The sequence below is a fragment of the Athene noctua genome, chromosome 1 (genome assembly GCF_965140245.1).
Source record: "Athene noctua chromosome 1, bAthNoc1.hap1.1, whole genome shotgun sequence".
Lineage (NCBI taxonomy): Eukaryota > Metazoa > Chordata > Aves > Strigiformes > Strigidae > Athene > Athene noctua.
The window spans coordinates 204351926-204373065 of record NC_134037.1 but is presented as its reverse complement, the minus strand read 5'-3'; the positions used below and the strand labels follow the sequence as shown (position 1 = coordinate 204373065).

Here is a 21140-nt window from a genome sequence, read left to right as displayed (position 1 = left end):
GACTTTAATACAGTGGATTTGTAGAGTTAGTATTGTGCCCATCATTGGTTTAAACTTATAACTTCAGTGATGTTGATAAGGAAGGAGAATATCTTATTAAACTTATTCAGTGGACAATCTGCCCTGACAAAAAAAAAAAAGTAACTTCTCTAACTCATTCATAGAAATATTAATTCTTACAGATCTTAGCCCACTTTATGGAAGTCACTCAGCCAGGAAAAACAGATCCACTGAAAACTAGGATTCTTTGATACTTACGTTTAAACACAGTAGCTTCAGGATACAGAGAGGATGTCTTCATAATGTGGAGGAGCTTGTAGATATATTGTGCTGTCAGATTCTGTACTGGTATGGATTAAAGTAATTGGTGCTGAGGACTAAATATCCTCATTGTACACTTTTTTTGTGAGTATTTTTGCATTTAAAAATAGATGAAAAGGACTTCACAGCTTGTTTTGATTACTGTTTGTGTTTTCCTTTTGACATACAGAGTAGATGAATCATCAAGCTATGACCTGACGTATACAGATGTTCATTTTAAACCTGGTCAAATCCGAAGGCACTTCATTGATGTTCCACAGGGAGCTACGTGGGCTGGTAAGGAAAATGAAAACATGAATTAAATTAAAAAATTGTATCTATCAGACTTGACAGAGCTGTTTTGAAATGATTTTGAGTCCTGCCTGAATAAGAACTGAAGGATTTGATCCATGAATATGGAAAATACTTGATTTTAAAGCTTTTAGAGGAGTGATTTTAAGTTATCTGATGGTTTCTGGTATAGCAGTTCTAGTTCTCCATCTTCTAGAAACCAGCAAATATAATCTGAAGTGATTGCCCATAACTGGAGGAATACCTCACATTTATGGAAAGGTATTACTGTCTGAGGTTTGTCTCTTTTTTTAAGGTGTATTGATGTAGTGTTGAAAGATATCTTAACTTAAAAAAAATAAAAAATAAAAAAAAAAAAGATTTTTTATAATTGGCAAATACATCATAATTTTTCATGGGGGGGAAAAAAAGGGGGTTTTTCCTTGTCTTCCTGTGTGAGATTACTTCAGTCTAAATGAAAGATTCTTGAAAGGATTGTCCTTTAGTAATTTGGAATTCAGCAGCAGTCTGTCCTGTACAGATTATACATCTGTACTTTCTGATAACTTTTCACCATTTAGTTGAGTCATGTTTCTCTTAACTGATTTCTGAACAGCTAGTTTCCTTAATCTGAAATGGTGTTTGTAAATAACTGATATATAAGCATTATTCACATATGGAGCCACTTGGGGTACTATGTAACTTCTTAAATTACAAATTACTTTTCTGGTCAATCTCTGCTTTCCTCCTAAAATTCTTGGCTCTTGAAACTAAACTTAATTTCTTTCTTTTATCTAGAAGTGACAGTATGTTCATGTTCAGCTGATGTGACCGCCAAGTTTGTGCTTCATGCCGTTCAGCTAGTGAAACAAAAAGCATATAGAAGTCATGAGTTCTACAAATTTTCATCCTTGCCAGAAAAAGGATCAGTGACTGAAGCATTTCCTGTCTTAGTAAGTTTTATTAGGGTGGCATGGGGGAAGAGAAGGTAAGATATCGGTGTGGTATGACATAACTCATTCTGGATTTTTTTCCAAAGAACCCCTAACCCAAAAAATAATGTCTGTTTTAGTAGTGAGTGCATCTGGTTCTCAGTTCTGAAAAGATCTCTAAAAGCTTGCTAGTGTTTCTTAGTTATTTGGTAATGCCCTTATACCTGTTAATCTCTTCAGTTTGTTGGTACTTGTTCATACAAAACAGTTTGTTTCCCTTTCAAATAAGCGGGTATGACTTGTTATATAGATGTAGTTCGTCATATTTTGCCTGTAGTGCTTAGTGTGGTAATGTGTGACATTCCTTGATGTTGAAGCCAGGTGATATCTGACTGGCTTACATTCATACTGCTTAAATACAGCATTGCTTGAATAATGCTGGTTTGAGTCCAAAACAGAACCAAGGGGTGAGCTAACAGTTCAGGGGTGTGGATGATAGAGTTCACTTCTTTGTCCTGTGACTTGCTTAATTTAATTGCATAGCTCTAAAGCCTAAGAGTGGCTATGATTTTTGTGCTTATTCAGTCCCTTACTCTCTGAAAGTGTCAAGTGGGACACCCTAAGCTAAGCTTGTCCCACTGATACATTGTGAATTTTATCATGTTTGTTAAAAAAACACCACAACAACACAAAACCCAAACAAACAACAATAAACACACACACACACCCTCCATCCTAACCTCCCAGGCTTCATATCATCTTGTTTAGACAGATACACACATTTTCTAGGGCACACATATTGAACTTATCTGTGAACTAACCTCTCTGCCTAGTTTGAAGGATAGGAAAGGAAGATGTAACATTTAAAAGCTGTACCTTTCTCTGTAGGGTGTACCCCAGCACTCCTTGTTTTGATGTAGTCATCAGTCAGCCCGTTTTGTTGGAGCTGTCTTGTGTTTTCTAGACCAAGTATAATGTCTTATTTGGTACTGTACAAACATACGCATGAGGGACATAACAGGGTCTTTTTTCTTTTTTTGAGATATACTCCAATTTTTTTAGCTTGGGATGAGGGAGGCTGGGGTGAATAGAAGGGGAAGATGGGAGCCTGAGTCTAACTCTGTGCTTTTGTTACTCAGGCTGGAAGAACCATTGAATTTTGTGTTGCTCGGTGGTGGGCAAGCCTTAGCAATGTTAGCATTAATTACACAATTTCTTTCCATGGTGTACTTTGCGCTACTCCTCAACTAAACATGGTAAGTTTTCTGCAGTGTTTATTTTGAATTATTCTGAAGTCCTTTGGTATCTCGGAATAAAATTTTTCTTCATTCTTGCCTGTATTTAGAAAGACTAAAAGTCTTTCATGAGATGTTCATGTTTTCTCTTAAAAATAGGTAAATATGAGTTGAGTCCCACAGAAATGCCCATTGCCATAGTTTATTATTTTTTTTCTATGCCTTTCCATTGTAAATCAGAAAGTGAAAAAAAAATAGAAAGGAAAAAACAAACCACAAAAAGCCCAAACCCAACACCAATAGAAAGGGCATACTAAAAGGCTGAAATTGTAGCTATACTTACTAGCAAATATTCATATGAATAAACTTTGGGACCACAGTTCTTGAACCTGAATATCTAGACTACCATTGCTAAAAGACAATATGGTGAATACTATATTTTAGAATAAAATGTCCTTAAAATTTATTTTTTCTTCTGTGTTTTATTGAATGTGTACAGATTGGGGTGAGACCTATCATTCAGGGCAGTTGAAGGTGCAGTGGATAGGCAGTGTGGTGATTCCTAAGACTCTGATACTAACAGATTGAAAGTTGCTAAGAACTTTAGTATCATAATATTCACAGTACTTTGTCTTCCACCTGTGTTCTTTTCTGTCCTGTGCAACCTGGCTTGACAACCCCTCAGGAGAGGACTCTTTGAGAGCTGATATGGCAACACCTACATGAAGCAGCACCATGCAGATTTATCCTGGCTCCTCCCTTTGTATCAGCTAAGGGCCAGAGCAAATTATAGCTGTCCCACAGATGAATTTGGATGTATTCAGGCTCTGAGAGCTGAATAAACTTGGGGAAAAAAAAGTGGGTGCATTGTGTTAAGGTACCAGCTCTTGATCCAGTAGAGCAGGAAGAGCTGGTGGTGCCAATGTGCACAGCAGCCCCCCACCCACCCCAGTGGGAATACATCAACTGAATAATGGAGAGTTAAAAATTAGAGAATAAAAGCAGGTTTTCCCTTCCTTCTTGAGCACCTGTAACTTTTTCATAAAATCATTTTTAATAGTGCTGGTATACTGGTGGCTTGCCATGGGATACTGCTAGAAAGTAAGTTTTCAAATGATTCTGCCCCTCATTAACCTGTGTATGTAGTATTGTTTCTTTTTTGCTAAGTTAAACTAGTCTGTAATAATAAAACTCAGCAGAAACACTATAAAATACTTGTTTTAAGATTCTAGATGAATAATAATTGTATGTGTTGAATTATATATGCAAAGGTAATATTCACAAATGCACAAAACCCAGTCCTGCCTGAAGTATGGCTTGTACAGTTCTGTACAAAGTGCTTAAATTATTAAGGGGGGGGACACACACAATAATACAACTTTAGCTCCAATTGCTAAAGTTTTGCAAGTCCCAGTATATCATCTGTTGTAAAATAGAGATAAGCTTGTGACACTTTCAGACTCACACAGTGTTACTTCTTATGATAAAGATAAATACAGCTTGTGTTGTATTTTTGAGGGGCATTTCAGATAGTCCACATATGACATGCACAGAATCATACTTGTTATATGCTTTTTCTTTAGCATGCTTCAGAAGGCATCGTAAGATTTGATGTTCAGTCCCTCTTGAAGTATGAAGATATTGCTCCATGCATAAATCTGAAAAACTGGGTTCAAACACTCAGGTAAGAATTTCTGAGGGACTGTATTGAGAAAGTGGAAAGCTTTGTATGTAGTTAAACCAGTAACAAGTTAATAGTGATATCTACGATAACAATATTCTTGTCAAATTTTAAAGTAGGTTTGGAAGCATCAATTAATATTGAGAATAGCATTCTTTTTATTTTGTTCCTTTTAACTTTGACAGAATTTGAGAATTATGGTGACTTTTTCCATACAAATTCTTTCCTTAAGCTTATAATAAAATTTTTAAAAATTACAAATATGTTCCATTGCTTCCAAAGGAGACACTTAGACCTCTAAGCCTTTACCTAAAAGGCACTTTAGATATTAAAGAAACAAATTGTGGAGTTATTGGTGTTAGTTGTTTTGGGTTTTTTTAAGCAGCTGCTTCAGATCCTGCCCGATTTTGACCTGGGAAGACTGTCGTCTTTCTCTTGCTTGACTGGAGGTGTTTTTGGAGGATCTGGTGCACAATTTTGGTGGAAAATTGTTTGTTGTTTGTCAGTTCGACACATGGTGATTTGGAGGAAAAGCTTTGCTGGAAAATTCCTAACCAGTGCAGCAGTTAAAGTTGGTCACTTCAGGAGGAAAAAAAAACCAAAGCCATACAGTTTAAGCAGTAACCTTAACACTTGGACCAGACAATTTCACCGTGGTCAGTAATCCAAAGTTTTCCATTATATGGGCCTCTCAGCGGAGACCTTGGGCTCTATCTGGGTCTTTTTGATACTTGTAACTGGAATAGAGGTTGCTAGGTGTTTAACAAACATGCTGCCTAATGGTAGATTCAGGAATACCTGATTTGATATGCCTTAAGTGGGGAAATAAAACAATCCCCTAATATATCTTTGCCTCATTATTGGTTTGTAAACTGGAGATGCTCTTAGCTCCTTGTAATATTTGGGGCACTCATCTGACATTAAATGTATTTAAATTAAGGCATGAATAGTGACTCAAAGTTATGAGTCATAAAACAGATTTAAAAAAAAAAAAGTGTTGAATGGCTTTTCATTCAGTCTCTTGAGTTTCACCCTGCCTCTGAGCATTTGATTATTAGGGAGATGTATCCTGTGTAATATTACTTGGTTCTTAAGTCTTCTGTCAGCAGTTTATCTGGTGTCTGCCAGACTAGGAAACCTGGGTTAAATGGACCTGTGATCTGATGCAGCACAGATATTTTGCTGGGTGATTAGTCTGTTCACTTGGCAATGAAAGAGGTGACAGAATCTTATAGAAAAATTTTGATCATGTAATTATAGGTTGTCTGAATGAGTGAAATGTAAACTTAAATGATGCCAGGCCACCCTCATTCTGCTATTCTTTATTTATGAAGCTCTGATTATCCTATATTATTTAGAGAGTCATAGAATGGTTTGGTTGGAAGGGACCTTAAAGATCATCTAGTTCCACCCCCCCTGCCATGGGCAGGGACACCTTCTGCTAGCCCAGGTTGCTCCAAGCCCCGTCCAACCTGGCCTGGAACACTGCCAGGGAGGGGGCAGCCACAGCTTCTCTGAGCAACCTGTGCCAGTGTCTCACCACCCTCACAGTAAAGAATTTCTTCCTTACATCTAAACTAAATCTACCCTCTTTCAGTTTAAAACCATTACCCCTCATCCTATCACTACACTCCCTGGTAAGAAGTCCCTCCCCATCTTTCCTGTAGAGCCCTGTTTTGCCAATTATCAGGCCTAGCATAAAGGACACAGCCAGCATGAAGATGAACCAATAACTAAACTGTATTTGATACAAAAGGGTCGGTACGTGGGTGAGTGCTGGGGGTACAAACAAGTCAGATTATACATAATTGACATCAATCCCCCTGACCCCAACAATGACACCACATGACCAACAATGGGTGGAATAAATGGTGAAATGCAGTTTCCCATAGAAGGGACGGGAGACAAATGAGTCGTCAAGCCAAATACATAAGACCAAGGAAGCCACATACTGAATCTCTACACAGCCCGTGTTTACAAAAAACAGACCTGACTGGAGCCCAGTTCCAGGGAGGTGGGAGGTCCTTCCCCAACTGGAAACTCTGCAAAGTACGTCCACCTCACAGACAAACACTCACAACTTCCAGCAAGTGGTCCCAGCTTTTATCCCTAAGTGGGACACCTGACCTTTGCTTACTTAATGTGGGAGACCTGGGGCTTGTTTACCTAATGGCTCTCCCTGCAAGGCTGCTGCACCCTGGAGGGAAGCCTAAAGGCAAACTCACCCCCCCTTTGTGAAGGGCTGTGGGAATCACCCATATGTCAACCTTATTTTGGGGCTTGGGGTTGAAACCCCAGCATTTCAACCCCCTTTAAGTACTGGAAGGCTGCTATAAGGTCTCCCCGGAGCCTTCTCTTCTCCAGGCTGAACAACCCCAACTCTCTCAGCCTGTCCTCATAAGGGAAGTGCTCCAACCCCCTGATCAACTCTGGACCCACTCGAGCAGGTCCTTGTTTTTTTTCTGTTGGGGGCTCCAAAGCTGGTTGCAGTACTCCAGGTGGGGTCTCACAAGAGTGGAATAGAGGGAGAGAATAGCCTATATTCTTTGATGCTTATGGCTTAAAGTTTTTGTGCTGCTCTGAGCAAGAGTTTGTCCTAACTGAGTTGGCATTCTTCTGTGTTACTGCTCTGATTTCTGTCAGGCTTCTTACACAGTCTCTTCTGAGAAAACCTTCTGTAGCATACAATTAATAACTATTTATTCTGTCGTCTAATTACTGTACCATTAATCTTCCAGTCTATGAATAAAAGTGCTGATTGTGGCATGGTTACTAAAGTTGTAAAGTAGCCTGATTTTATTTAAATTTTTTTTTCCTCCTAATCCTGAAGTCTGTTGGCTTTCCCATTTTTTTTTTTTTTTAATGGCCTTTAGTTTTGAGCATTTAGATGTGATTGCTAAACTCTGGCTTCTTTCTTTGGCAGTGTCTGTAATGTCACTAAAGCTTGGTTTTGAACTGATATGTATTTTAACTGAGGAATTTATGCTGCCTGGATAGTTAAAATATTTAAAGAGATGTTATTGTATGTGCTGAATTCAGTTGTAGTTCAGAACATGCCTCTGCTTAAGCAAGACAAATTTTGATAGAGGATGCATTTTTATTAAGAGTACCTTCTGTTGTTTTTTGTTGTTTAACTGCAGACCAGTGAGTGCAAAAATAAAACCTTTGGGCTCCAGAGATATTTTACCAAATAATCGTCAACTGTATGAGATGATTTTAACCTATAACTTTCATCAGGTAAGGGTTATAGGTGGTTGTTTTTTTTAAAGTCATTAATAAATACAGCATGTTTTCTAAAAGCAGATTTTAACTTTGAAGTTTTCTGTCAAACAAGGTCTAGATTAACTTTCTACAGACAAAATTCTGATTTAGTTTTTAGGAGCTGTTGCTTGAAATGGACTTTAGTTCAGGTATCTTTTTGAATATGTGTGTAAGGATTATACTTGGTTTATTCAGTAGTGAATTAAATGTTTTGACTTTTCTTTTAATAGCCTAAGAGTGGAGAAGTAACTCCAAGCTGTCCACTTCTTTGTGAATTGTTGTATGAATCTGAGTTTGATAGTCAACTGTGGATTATTTTTGACCAGAACAAAAGACAAATGGGTTCAGGAGATGCCTATCCACACCAGGTAGAGTAATGTATTTATGTTACCTTCTGTGTTCTGCACAGTGAAAATTTCATTCTTTTTCACCTCCCAGGCCTGCTGTTAGCTCCTCACATTTCCTGATGCGTAGGTGTAACGTTCTTGTATCTTCACAAGAAGACAGGTTCAGTGGTGATATGTGTATGAAAAAAAAAAGGCAGGTTTGTTTCCATGAAATAGAACACTATAATTTTTTTTTTCTTTTCCAAGGAAGAAGGGAAAGTTATGGTGTGTTTTATTTCTGCAGAAAGCTGTTAACTTGTGATTTATTGTGATTTTTGACTGGTGCTTCTCAATAAATAAATTCAAGTTCTTGTCTTTATGTTTGGCTTTTTTTACAAAGATGATACCTTGAACCTTTCTATTTAAAGTGGAAAGGATACATTATTTTTTATGTAGTGTGACTTATCTGCGGATAGATCAGAGGCTTCTGTATCCATGAAGGCTGTCTTCTGTGCTGTTGATGTCTTTAGTTAGCCTTTTAAGTGCTATAGCTTGGTTTAATTCCTGTTGCCATCTTTCAAAGGGAGTTTTTTGTACAACAGTTGTGTGGGGAATCTGTTTCAGCTGGAACAGACCATGTGTCTGGATCGGGGGGGGGGGGGGGAATAAAAAAGAAAAAAATAAAGAGCATAAGAGAAACATTTTTGATATTTTTTGATTTAAAACTATATTTTACCAAACCGAAATCACAGTTGAACTTCATCATTGTAATGTTTATTTTGATAGACTTATTCTGGGAGTGTCCAATAGATAAACTTTAAAGCATGTCTTTTGAATCTTATAAGTTTCAGAAATTGCATTGTTTAGACTTCTGTTCCTTAACTTGCATGTTCAAGCTGCTATAAAATCTGAAAATCACCAAAGTAGCCTGTTGCTTATACCTGGTGGATCACTGTGCTATAAATCTCTGGTAGTGTACATCAGAAACAGTTCTAAAACAATTCAAAATTATTTAATCTAGGAAGAAATACCAACAAGAAACATGACTCCTTAACTCAGGAGAGGGAGATTCTGGGAGCAGGGTAGTAATGAATTATTGTCCCTTTCTACTTAGAGCTGCCTTTAGTATTACAGCAGCACCAGCAGAAAAACTGCTACTGCTCAGAACATCCACACTGATAGAAATGAAAGAATGTTTTCAAAAATAAGATTTTGAGAGTCTTTTTTTTTTGTTGTTGGCTGTGTTTTGGATTTTTTTTTGGGGGGGTGGGTTTTGGCATTTTTTTGTTTAATAAATGGAGATTGTTATATGAATATTCCTAACAATATATAAAAAGCTCAGGGCAAAGAGTCTTTCAGCTCTTCAAACTGCAGCCTTAAGTTGCACAGGAATACTGGCTTCTTCAGTGTGAAAGCTGGTACAATATTTGAGACAGTGGAAGGTATCCTGTGATTTAAACCATAGAACACCCAAAGTTACATAGTAAACTGAAAGTATATCAGGGCAAACTGGCTAGAGGTTTTGAACTGAAAGTTTTTAGCCAGAATTCTGATAGTTTTATGAGCAGTTTTTACAGTGTTAGAATAGGAACAAAGGATGTCAGCCTATTTTGTGGTCTGAAAACTTGCTTTATTTTTGAGTTAATACAAAATATGTTTTGGCTGCTATCAAGTCTTGGAAGCACTCTTTTCAAGAGTTTCTAGAACTAAGCAATCTAGCATATTTTAATTAACTAGAGCTGTATGAATCAAGGAGAACATGACAGTCTTATTTCTGGGTTTCTTTGTGAATGGTGAAGTATTTAATCTTGACATTTATGAGAACTTCTTTCTTTCAGTATTCCGTGAAACTGGAAAAAGGAGATTACACTATTCGGTTACAAATTCGTCACGAACAGAACAGTGAGCTGGATCGCATCAAAGACCTTCCATTTATTGTTTCTCACAGATTGTCTAGTACCTTGAGCTTAGATATTTATGAAAACCATAGCCTTGCTCTCTTAGGGAAGAAGAAATCCAACAGTTTGACGTTACCACCAAAACACAGTCAGCCATTCTTTGTTACATCTCTGCCTGATGACAAGTAAGTTACTGAAGTCCTGTTTTTCTCATCTACATCTAACCAGCTGCTTCTGCACCTAACTGAAATGATGCTTTAATAGTGTCTACCTGTTTTGGCTTTGTAATTCCTCTTGTGTTGCTTTCACCGTTTGGGTTCTTTACTGTAGTCCCTATGGAACATTAATGAACCTGGTTTTAACACTGAACTTTCTTTCTTTGAATAGAATACCTAAAGGAGCAGGGCCAGGATGTTATCTTGCAGGAGCTCTTACACTGTCTAAAACAGAGCTTGGAAAGAAAGCTGTGAGTATTTAAAATGGATCATGGCTTCTTTTTCTGAATCTTTTGAATCTGGTAAATGGCATGCCAGGAAGTGCTGTATTTCATGACTTAAGTAAATTAAAGAGCACTATGTTTAGTAACAACACACTTTATAAGCAGTTGTTTCATTAATAAAGTCAGAGTAACTTATAAGCAGTTCTATTTTTATCTTCATCTTATTTCAAATTTAATCACTTTTTCTAAATTCTCAGTTCTAATTCTTTTGGTCTGGATTGTTGTATTTCTAGAAGCAACTGCTTTTTTGTTGGTGTGGAGCCTTTAAAAGTGATTTTGTGTAATCGCCTAGTGTAGTATAACTTGAATGAAAAATATGTGCATATATATTGTTTTGTGCATGTTGGTTCTCTAATAAACAGCTCTACTCTTCCTTGCATGCATACAATTTTCAGCAAAAATATGTGCTTTCTTAACACCTACATGTTACTATCACACAGTAGTATGAATTTTGATGACTCAAATGCATAATTTGATATTCTTACTTGCTGCACACTGATGTTGTCAACCACTAATATGACTGTATGTTCCAACAAAATGATGTAAGATCTCTGTATGTGATGGTAGAAAAAAGCTGTAGGTTTTTTTGCTCATAACACATCATACTGTAAAAACGGGTTTCTAACATGTATAAATCTGTAGTGCAACAGGGATTATAGTAACCAGATCGCTCTTGTGTGTATTTGGTGCTAAGGTATTTAGAGGATTCCCTTAGCTATTTTTAAATAGATGGCAAATCTAAGAATAAATTTTAATCAATTCTGGTGATTGTTAGTATTGGAGGTAGTTCATCTATGTCCATACATCACTAGATGTGGCTGAAGAACATGTATAAAACTAGAGTATGTTTTAATAGAAAATAAGTTCCTCTGAGTAGATGGGCACATACCTTTAGATCTTGCTGAGTAGAAAGGTTTAGTTCATTCAATCTGATCTGGTTATAGGTAGTACTTTTGGGGCAGATTGCATGTCATGGCAGGTTAGATAATGTCTGACAGGAGAATTTGAGGAATGTCACGTCAGGTTAAATAATGTCTGTCAGTATCAATGAGGAAAAACCCAGGAACTAAGAATTCTAAAGTAGTCAGTTTTATATTTCTTTGTGATTCCTGCAAGGTTGAAAGCATACTTTTATGAAATCCATGGTAAATCCATTACAGTAGTGAAGTATAGTTTCCCTAACTATGCAGTGAATTCTGCACTTCCTCGAACTATTGGTTGTAATTCTCATCTATCTTATTTCAAAACCAGACCAAGTGGTTATATACAGTGATTCCTGGGATGGGAAGTAGGAGGTAGGTAGGTATGCCTATAAAATTTCATGTGATGAAGAATACTTAAGAGCTTACATGGAGAGAAGTTCTAGCTGTGGTGTGTCTCATGTCATAGTCTAAGACATTACTGTTACAATCATGTTTCACTGGAAAAAGAATGGTATCAGATAGCATCCAGATACTTTCTGCTGCCTTTAGTGAACCCTCAGTATGTACCAGGAGACAAAGAAGGAGGACTAGGCAGCAAAGTTGTCTCTAGGCCAGCAGGTGGATGCAATGTGAGGGAAAATGTAACTTCTGTATGTTTATGACGAAACAAAACAATGCTACTAAACAGTCAAAATCTAAAATCTACACTTTTGAGAATGAATTTCTGTAATTTATTAATTTAAGCTAAGTGGTTAACAACACTTGCTTGTCTTACAGGAATAATGGACTGTATACACAACAATGCATTGTTTTATTAATTTTAAAAACCTGAAAGAGCATGCTTTAAGAGCATGTTTGATCATAGATGTGACTCTCTAAAAGTTTAAGAATCTGTAGGTTGAAAGTATAATCATAATTGTACAGAGAAGGTGTCTCCATCCTGTGTGGTGTGTGCATGTTTTCTTACAGTATGTTATTCTAACTCCCAGGGGCAGTCTGCAGCAAAGCGACAAGGAAAATTTAAAAAGGTACTGAATGTTAGTTTTTGAAAAAGATATACTTAAGTCTTTTTGCGTATGACTTAAAGAATTTGTCAACCAGTATTGGTTTTTAATTTGTCTCCCTCATCTATCTCCTTAGTCCTGAGTTCTTTACTTCAGCACCTTAAGTATGGCTACTGGTAGAATGACATAACACTACTATAATACAAAACTGAGAGTCATGTGAGCATCTGGATGCCTCTGCAATAAGTACTGTAAAAATGCATGTGGTGATTAGTGGTCTGTAACTTTTATTTTTATTAAATACTCAGGAATCTTCAGCATTTGGTCAAGATTTTTTGTGGCAAGTGTTTCTGCCTGTTCTATTCTGTCTGCAAATTGACAACTGAACACAAACCTAACACTTTGATGTAGAATTCAGTATCTAACTATACAGTTTTTACAGTTGTAAAAAACTTATTGTAGCAAGCAGGTTTTTCTTAGGAAGGATGGACTTTATTGAAAAGTCTCTCAACTCGTGATTCCACTAAAATAGAATATAACTTGTTATAGACTAGAGTTTATACAGTGATGTAGCACATAGTAGAATTTACAAAGAGAATTACAGTCAAGCTGTGTCCACCAGGACCTCTAGGTCCTTTCCTGCCAAACTGTTTTCCATCTGGGTGGCCCCCAGCATGTACTGGTCCATGGGTTTATTCTTCTCCAGCTGCAAGACTGCAGTTTTCCTTGCTGAACTCCATGAGGTTCCTGACAGTCCATTTCTACTGTCTGTTAAGGTCCCTCTATTTGGCAGCACAAATTTCTGCTCTATCAGCCACTCCTCCCAGTTTGGTGTCATCTGCAAACTTGTTGAGGGTGCACTCTGCCCCATCGTCCAGATCATTAATGAAGATGTTGAACAGGATTGGATCCAGTATTGACCCCTGGGGTACATACACCATCAGTTACTGGCCTCCAGCTGTGTGTCACTGATCATCACCCTCTGGGCCTGACCATTCAGCAGGTTTCAGTACACCTGACTGCTCATCCAGCCCATAATTCGACAGCTTCTCTATTTTGCATGAAAGCAGTTTGAGGTTATGCCAGAAAATAGCAGCTTAATTTCCCAAAAAAGCTAGTTAATTCTTTTATAACTGGACAAAAATATCAATGGGTTCTTTCCACAGAGTAAGAAGGTATCTTTGTTTTAGTAGACACATAAATCAGAGTTGTATACCTAATCCATAATTTTTTGCTTGAAGAGCTCTTCTGGGGAATTTTATTTGAAACCCAAACCTGAAACAAAACCCAAAACAACCCTTGGGTTTGGGTTTTTACTTAATGTCTTGTGTCTTCAATGTCTCCAGACTTAAAAAAAAAAAAAAATCCTTTCTCTCTCACTGCTGAACCTGTGATATGTATGAGGTTCAGAATTCAGTGATATTTTTCCTCTAAACTGATCCCCATGAAGGTTAGTGTGTGACCTAATGTTGTGGCTTTGGAAGTTGATGTACCCTTAGAAGTGCCCTTAGTTTCTAACAGGGAGGCACACGCTAAACAACCATGTGAAAAACAAATTGGTTCTATGTACCTTTCTTTCACATCCTAACTTTTATAATGTATTTACAATATGATTTATTTTTTTTCCCCATGTTTCCAAGTTTTGTCCTGAACATAGGTAGAATGAAAACAGATCGTGGACCTTTGCTGGTCTGCGAGAAACATTTTTGTTGTTTTACATAATGCAGCTTTTGAACAGCAATATGTAACAGCTAGCTAAGGGATAGAAAATTTCTACATCTTTCTCCCTACTCTTCCATTCTTTGCTCCAATTTGAAGCAAGACATGCATTATACAGATACTGATAGGTACTAGTGGAAGACTAATAAATACCATTGTGGAGTCAAACGTAAAAGGATGACTTCCTTGGAGCATTAAGACACTATCCCTGTTTAATCAGGAGGCCTTCAAAAATAGGATGAAGTACAAATCTGATTTAATTTTGTGTAAATCTGGATGGTGACTTCAAGAAACTTCATTAGTTTTTAATTACTAAATAAGAGTATTGCTGTAAAAATAAGCAATGTTGGACAAATTGTATGCATCTTAAAGCAGATACAGATCCCTTAAGCACATTCAACTGTGTGTATATGCAGATATGCATGGTATTTATTAAATGGGAAATGAGACCTGAGGTTCTCTCCCTCTACTCTGCTGTCATGAGACTCTACCTGGAGTCCAGCTCTGAGGCACCCAACATAAAGACATGGACCTGTTGGAGTGGGTCCAGAGGAGAGGCACAAAGATGATCAGGGCTCTGGAGCACCTTCCTTATGGGGACAGGCTGAGAGAGTTGGGGTTGTTCAGCCTGGAGAAGAGAAGGCTCTGGGGAGACCTTATAGCAGCCTTCCAGTACTTAAAGAGGGTCTACAGGATGGATGGGGAGGGACTCCTTATCAGGGAGTGTACTGATAGGAAGAGGGGGAATGGTTTTAGACTGAAAGAGAGCAGGTTTAGATTAGATGTAAGGAAGAAATTCTTTACTGTTAGGCTGGCAAAACACTGGAACACGTTGCCCAAAGAGGTTGTGGCTGCTCCCTCCCTGGCAGTGTTCCAGGCCAGGTTGGACGGGGCTTTGAGCAACCTGGTCTAGAGGAAGGTGTCCCTGCCCATGGCAGGGGGGGTGGAAACAGATGATCTTTAAGGTCCCTCCCAACCCAACCCATTCTTTGATTTTATGTGTTCCTTCAAGGAGCTTTTTCCTGTGATTAGTTTTGCTGTGAATGCTTTAAAGTACAAGTAACAATGGTTCGTGTCTTTTCCACAGAAAGCAGCAGATGTTGAATCATCAGACAAAAACCTATATTTAAATCTTTAATCTACATTAACTGTTAATTAAGCTTTTTAAAGAGGTGACTCTTCTGAGGGCATTGTGCTTGTTTATGTATGCAGTTTGTAGTTCTAGTTAAAAATAAACTCACTGAGGCTTGTCAAACTGTGCAGAGTACAGACCAAAGTGCCTATAATACATGCTTCCAAAGTTTTTAGTATTGCTTCATTTTTTTTAGAGGATAAAAAGGGCAGCTTTCCCATTAATTTGGAAGTTTCCTTAAAGCCATATTTTCAATGGTTAACATTCTGGCTTGCTGACTTTCTCTGTCTATAGCTCTATATATTTTATGGGTATATATAGAATCAAGGTCAGTACACTACTGTAGCAGCTCTGTTGCTGTGGAACGGTAAGAGTGCAATTTGAATTAGAAAACAGATTAAAGTGCTGAATTGTGTGGAGTTGCTTTTCTTCTCCTTAATCTCTAATCACGAATGTTTCTGTAATAACAATGACAGTGTCACTCTGGGATCTTCCAGTGTCTAGGGAGCTGCCAAGTTTTATAAATGATGCTAGTGTTTACAGACAGAATAGAGAAAAGAAAGAAGCCTTCAGTCCATCTTTGTGGTCTAGGGATAGCTTAGTTAAGGTTTAGGTGCTTATCATGTTTATTTATCCCATGAAATAAGTTTGTCTGTAGAGAAGAGTGTACCTCTTTTTCTGTAAGATCCTTTGAAAAAGGAGAGTGGCTAGGTCTGAAACTCATTGTTTTCCTTTTAGTGGTTATAGCTTGCAGAATCTCTTAAGACCAAAAGTGTCTAGCTGAGAGAATGGAGAGATGACATTTTACTGTCAATGGTTAAGCTACATAGAATTGGTCTCTTAAATGAAACTGTTCATCCACATAAGTGGGATTTTGTTAATCTAATTGCACTTGGTTTGAAACTTAAATCAGAGTCATAGAGCCTTCTCATATAGCCAAAGCTTGAGAATGCAGAGGCCATTTATATACATAATTCCAAACATATGTTGCCAAGTAAAATCAAAGAGGACTTTCTAGAAGGAAATCCTGAAGTATTAGAAGAATATTTCTAGGAAAGCAGGTTTCTTTTTTAGGAAAGTATTAGACTCAATAGAGGACATCTTTTAAAAGGTGCTGTGAAGAACTACTGATTCACATTTTTGTATTGGGGTAACTTCTTAGGCATCTGTCCTGGTTTCAGCCAGGATAGAATTAACTTTCCTTGGGCTGAGAGGGAGCACAGCTAGAGCACTGGGCCAGATTGGTCATTGGAGTATTCTGTATCATGTGACGACATGCTCAGTATGTAGGAGGATGGGTGCTCTCTCACAGCCCATTGCAGTTGGTTTTGGTTTCCTGGTTGGTGTGGTGGGGTTTCTGGTGTGGTTGGGATTGCTGCTGAGGGTGGGCTGCATGCTGGTCACAGATCAATGGGCAACTGCTGCATTTTAGCTGTTTGGAATTACGATTGTTACTGTTGTTTTGTTACTATACTAATTTTTTTTAATTTAACTTATGAATTCTTTTTTGTCCCTCCCCTATTTCACCGGGGGGGGAGTAAATTACTGGCCACGTGGTGATTGGCTACCGGCTGAGTTCAAACCATGACGGTTTTTTGGCTCCCAACATGGTGCCTGAGATTTGAGATAATGATAGAATAGGTAATAATGTTGATTGCTTGGCTGCTTAAATTTTATTGCATCACCTGCAGTATACATTTCCCATGCTGTTGCTCACTGTCTGTGAGAGCTGGGTTAAGATTTTTGTTTCTGTTGTACTATGTAATGCTCATCTATGACAGGATGCAGTCATCAGTCCTGGGGCTATTTACAATTGTGTTTGAAAAATTCAGGAATTTCAAATATCCTTGGAATGTTGACATTAACATGGTCTTACTTCTAGGGGGTAGTGTGTTCCTGCATGTGGTTCAGGTTTTGTTCAGGGTTAAGCAACTATTTGAGAGTATCACCTGGAAATCTACCCCAAGGTTGGAGAGTTATGAGTGCTGTAGGTGAGGGTGGGCAAGTAACTAGAAGAGTGGGCACCTCCAGTGTATTGGAAGTTCACTCCTGCACAGGTGCAGAATCCTGAAGAACTAGTGGAATATTTGGAAAAAGTATGTTGCCCCTGGGCTGTAATTCCAAAGAGGCACAGCTCACTGCAACACGCTGTGGCCTAGCCCACGCTTACTGAGTGCTGTTAACACTGTTCAGCACCCTCAAGAGGAAGAGAAGGGCTCTGCACCTGGTGACCAAGTAACAGAAACTGCAGCCACTACAACCCTGAGGACAGGTGCTGCAGCTGAACCAGAGAACCAACCCATGACAGTGTCAGGTGCTCCCATACAGAAGTACACAAGAAAATCCCCTCACCGTGTACAGGGTGATGATGAACCAGGCCCATCACGAGAACAGGGGGAGGAGGCAGAGCCAGTGATAGTCACCCAATCCTTATCCTTGAGTGAGTTGCGAGATGTGCGAAAAGATTTCAGCCACCATCCAGGTGAGCAGCTCGTTACCTGGCTGCTCCGGTGCTGGGATAGCGGGGCCAGTAGCATGGAACTAAGAGGGCAGGGAGGCCAGGCAGCTGGGATCCCTGTCTGGGGAAGAGGGCATTGACACAGCTGTTGGAGACACAAAATCTCAGTCTCTGGAGGCGACTCCTGTCAAGTGTGAGGGAGAGGTATCCCTTCAGGGAGGTTTTGTATGTCATCCAAGTAAGTGCACCACTATGGAGAGCTAGCCATGTGGGAGACGGTTTACTATGATCCAGATAATGCACAGCTACCCCAGATCCAGATGAAGTCCAACACACCCGGACCATGTGGTGGAATTTTGCACGAAGCACTCTCTCATCATATGCCAGTGCATTAGCGATAATGGACTGGAGAGACAAAGAGGGACCGAGAGTGGATGAACTGGCTCACTGACTACAAGAATATGAAGAAATTCTCTTCCTTCATCATTGTGAATGTGGAGAAATTATCTCAAGAATTCCAGCAATTTAAAGAGAACATGTCCTACTCTCCACCTGCATGGACCAGAATCTTGGCTATTAGGAACAGTTATCACTCTACTCGAGAGAACCGGTACACACCACGGGGGAAGCTGTGATATTGCCTGTGTGACTATGGAGAAGACATGAAGAAATGGGATGGAAAATCTACCTACCTCCTAGAAGAGCGGATATGTGAGCTGGAAGGACGAACAACTACAAAACAGGGTTCTTTTAGGAGAAATACTGATCTGGTTTCCAGTAATCAAGTGCCCAAACAGAACAGAAAGGTCGACTTTGCTCATGATCCTATAAGAAGAACTTCTGACTTGTATTCACAAGAAGCGAGGGATCGGGATGAGACTGAAACCCGTGCACACCACACTAACCCATTTGTCGTTAGTGGGTATTATGACCAACATTAGAGGGGCCCTGTCTCCAGACAGGCGGAGGACAGGAACAACCGAGTTTACTGGGCTCTGTGGATTCCATGGCCTGGCACATCTGACCCCCAGCAGTATAAGGCTCTAGTGGACACTGGTGCTCAATGCACCCTAATGCCATCAAATTTTAAAGGAGCAGAACCTGTCTGTATTTCAGGAGTGATGGGGGGTCTCAACAGCTGACTGTATTGGAGGCTGGGGTGAGCCTAAGTGGAAAAGAGTGGGGAAAACACCCCATTGTGACTGGCCCAGATGCTCCATGCATTCTTGGCCTAGATTATCTCAGAAGAGGGTATTTTAAGGACCCAAAAGGGTATCGGTGGGCTTTTGGTATAGCTGCCTTGGAAACAGAAGGAATTAAACAGCTGTCTGTGTTACCTGGTCTATCAGAGGATCCTTCTGTTTAGGGATTGCTGAGGGTTGATGAACACCAGGTGCCAACTGCCACTACAGCCGTGCACTGACAGCAATACTGCACCAATCGAGATGCTGTAATCCCTATCCATAAACGGATTTGTCAGTTAGAGAGCCGAGGAGTCATCAGCAAGACGTGCATTCAAAATATGCTGGGGAAGGCAGTTTGGGTTATTCCTGTATCAGGTAAACCCATGGGATTACTTTTGCCTTAGGACCTGGGTGCACTTGGTGGCTAGTACAGAAGGACAGATAAGTGTGCCTCGGAGATTTGAATTTAGGTGAAAATAGCCAATGAATCGAACTGTCAAATAACACTGTTATTGCAGTTAGTGCCTTGCAACATCCTCCTGCCACACCCAAAGCCTCCTGCTCCACCGACTGAGCCAACTCCACTTCATTCTTCCAGCCCTAAAGACTGTCATGACAGATGGAACCCAAAGTTATGGACTAAATAAACTCAGTAGATGTTTTGGAAGGATGGCCCGTAGGCTGAGGGAATGATATCTGAGAGACACGGGAAAGGGGTGGTGATTTCTTAGAATGTATTTGGAACCAGAGCATAACATAAATGGTATGGAATAAGGGGTGGAGACTTTCCTGGTTTTGGCTAGGATAGAGTTAACTTTCCTTGGGCTGAGAGGGAGCACAGCTAGAGGACTGGCCCAGACTGGTCATCGGAATATTCTGTATCATGTGACATCATGCTCAGTATATGGGAGGACGGGTGCTCTCTCACGGCCCATTTCAGTTGGTTTTGGTTTCTTGGTCAGTATGGGGGGGATTTCTGTTGCGGTTAGGATTGCTGCTGGGGGTGGGCTGCGTATTGGTTGCTACTCAGTGAGCCACTGCTGCATTTTACATGTTTGGACTTGCTATTGTTGCTGGTTTGTTACTAATTTTTTTTTATTCAACCTATGATTTTTTTTTTTGTCCCTCCCGTATTTCACTAGGATGTGGAGGGAGGGGGATGTAAACAACTGGCCACATGGTGATTGGCTACTGGCCAAGTTCAAACCATGACAGCGTCTTAAAATGCTTGCTTTGCTTTAATGAACAAAGTTGTTGCTTTCTATCATTCCTATTACCTTGGCCAGCTCCCTACCATGTTCCTGACTTCTGTACCCTCCACTACATCTGCTTGCTTCCATGACCTGTTTTGTCATACTCTGCCCTAGGTCTTGCTGAAGTCTTATTTAGGTGTACTGCCTTGTCATGCACTCCATACTTGAAATGCACTTGTGCAGCATAGTTCCTATGAAAGCTGCATTTCAATGTAGATTAGCAATCTAAACTAGGTTTTTAAAAAAAGATGTAAATGTCAATTTTGTGGTTCGTCTGCAATTACATATTAAGTAGCTGGAAAAATTGTTTGAAGGGAATATTGATGTTATTTTCTCTTACCAGTATTGTTTTCAGTAACCAATAGCAAGCTGCTGGTCTGTTTGAACTATCAGTTCAAATAAAATTGTTCTGCATCAGTATTCTTGAATAGTTTCAGAAGTTTAGTGTTGAAGTCTATTATTTCAAGGTTATGCCTAGCAGTTTCTAACAGTCACCTTTTTACTCACTATTTAAGTAACCTGAAATAACTCCATCTCATGCACAATATTTCATTTCATTCCTCAGCACTGATCTTGTTAATGAGAAACATATTCCCACATGTATTTTGGAAAAATGAGTATGAATAGTGTGCAGCAATTGAGCATGCAACACAAAATTTTGCACAATGTTACAGCAGAATGATGGTATCTAGAGGATTTAAACTAAGTGATCTTCTCTGTGAAATATCATATACACAAAATAATGGGACACGTGCCCTCACTGTTTGGGGAGAAGCTTTTTTAAAAACTGCAACATTATAATCAGTGTGGTGGTTTAGGCCTGGCCAGGATCTGAGACTACACTGCTGTTGTCCCTCCCCCACCCTTGGCCGGTCAGGCAGGGAATGAGATACAAACCCCGGGGTTGAGATAAGGAAAAATTTAATACAACGGTGTAACAAAGAATAAACCGAACAACAGTAACAACAATGAACAGAATAAGAGTTATACCGCACAGAGTACAGCAGGTGAGGGTACCAACCACGAACACAACATGTCCCCCTG

The 21140-nt window shown here is 39.2% G+C and overlaps 1 protein-coding gene across 2 annotated transcripts in view; it reads left to right on the top strand.

Annotated features, from left to right (window-relative positions):
* Positions 1-21140, top strand: part of TPP2 (tripeptidyl peptidase 2) — a 57759-nt gene that overhangs the window by 23117 nt on the left and 13502 nt on the right. Inside the window, exons 16-24 of one of the 2 annotated variants that reach the window (XM_074910797.1) lie at positions 491-597; positions 1390-1544; positions 2663-2779; positions 4342-4442; positions 7580-7676; positions 7931-8068; positions 9865-10109; positions 10312-10390; positions 12336-12374. In XM_074910797.1, coding sequence (XP_074766898.1) covers positions 491-597; positions 1390-1544; positions 2663-2779; positions 4342-4442; positions 7580-7676; positions 7931-8068; positions 9865-10109; positions 10312-10390; positions 12336-12374 — 1078 coding nt within the window. The remainder of the gene's footprint in view (positions 1-490; positions 598-1389; positions 1545-2662; positions 2780-4341; positions 4443-7579; positions 7677-7930; positions 8069-9864; positions 10110-10311; positions 10391-12335; positions 12375-21140) is intronic. The other variant, XM_074910806.1, reaches the window with a different exon arrangement.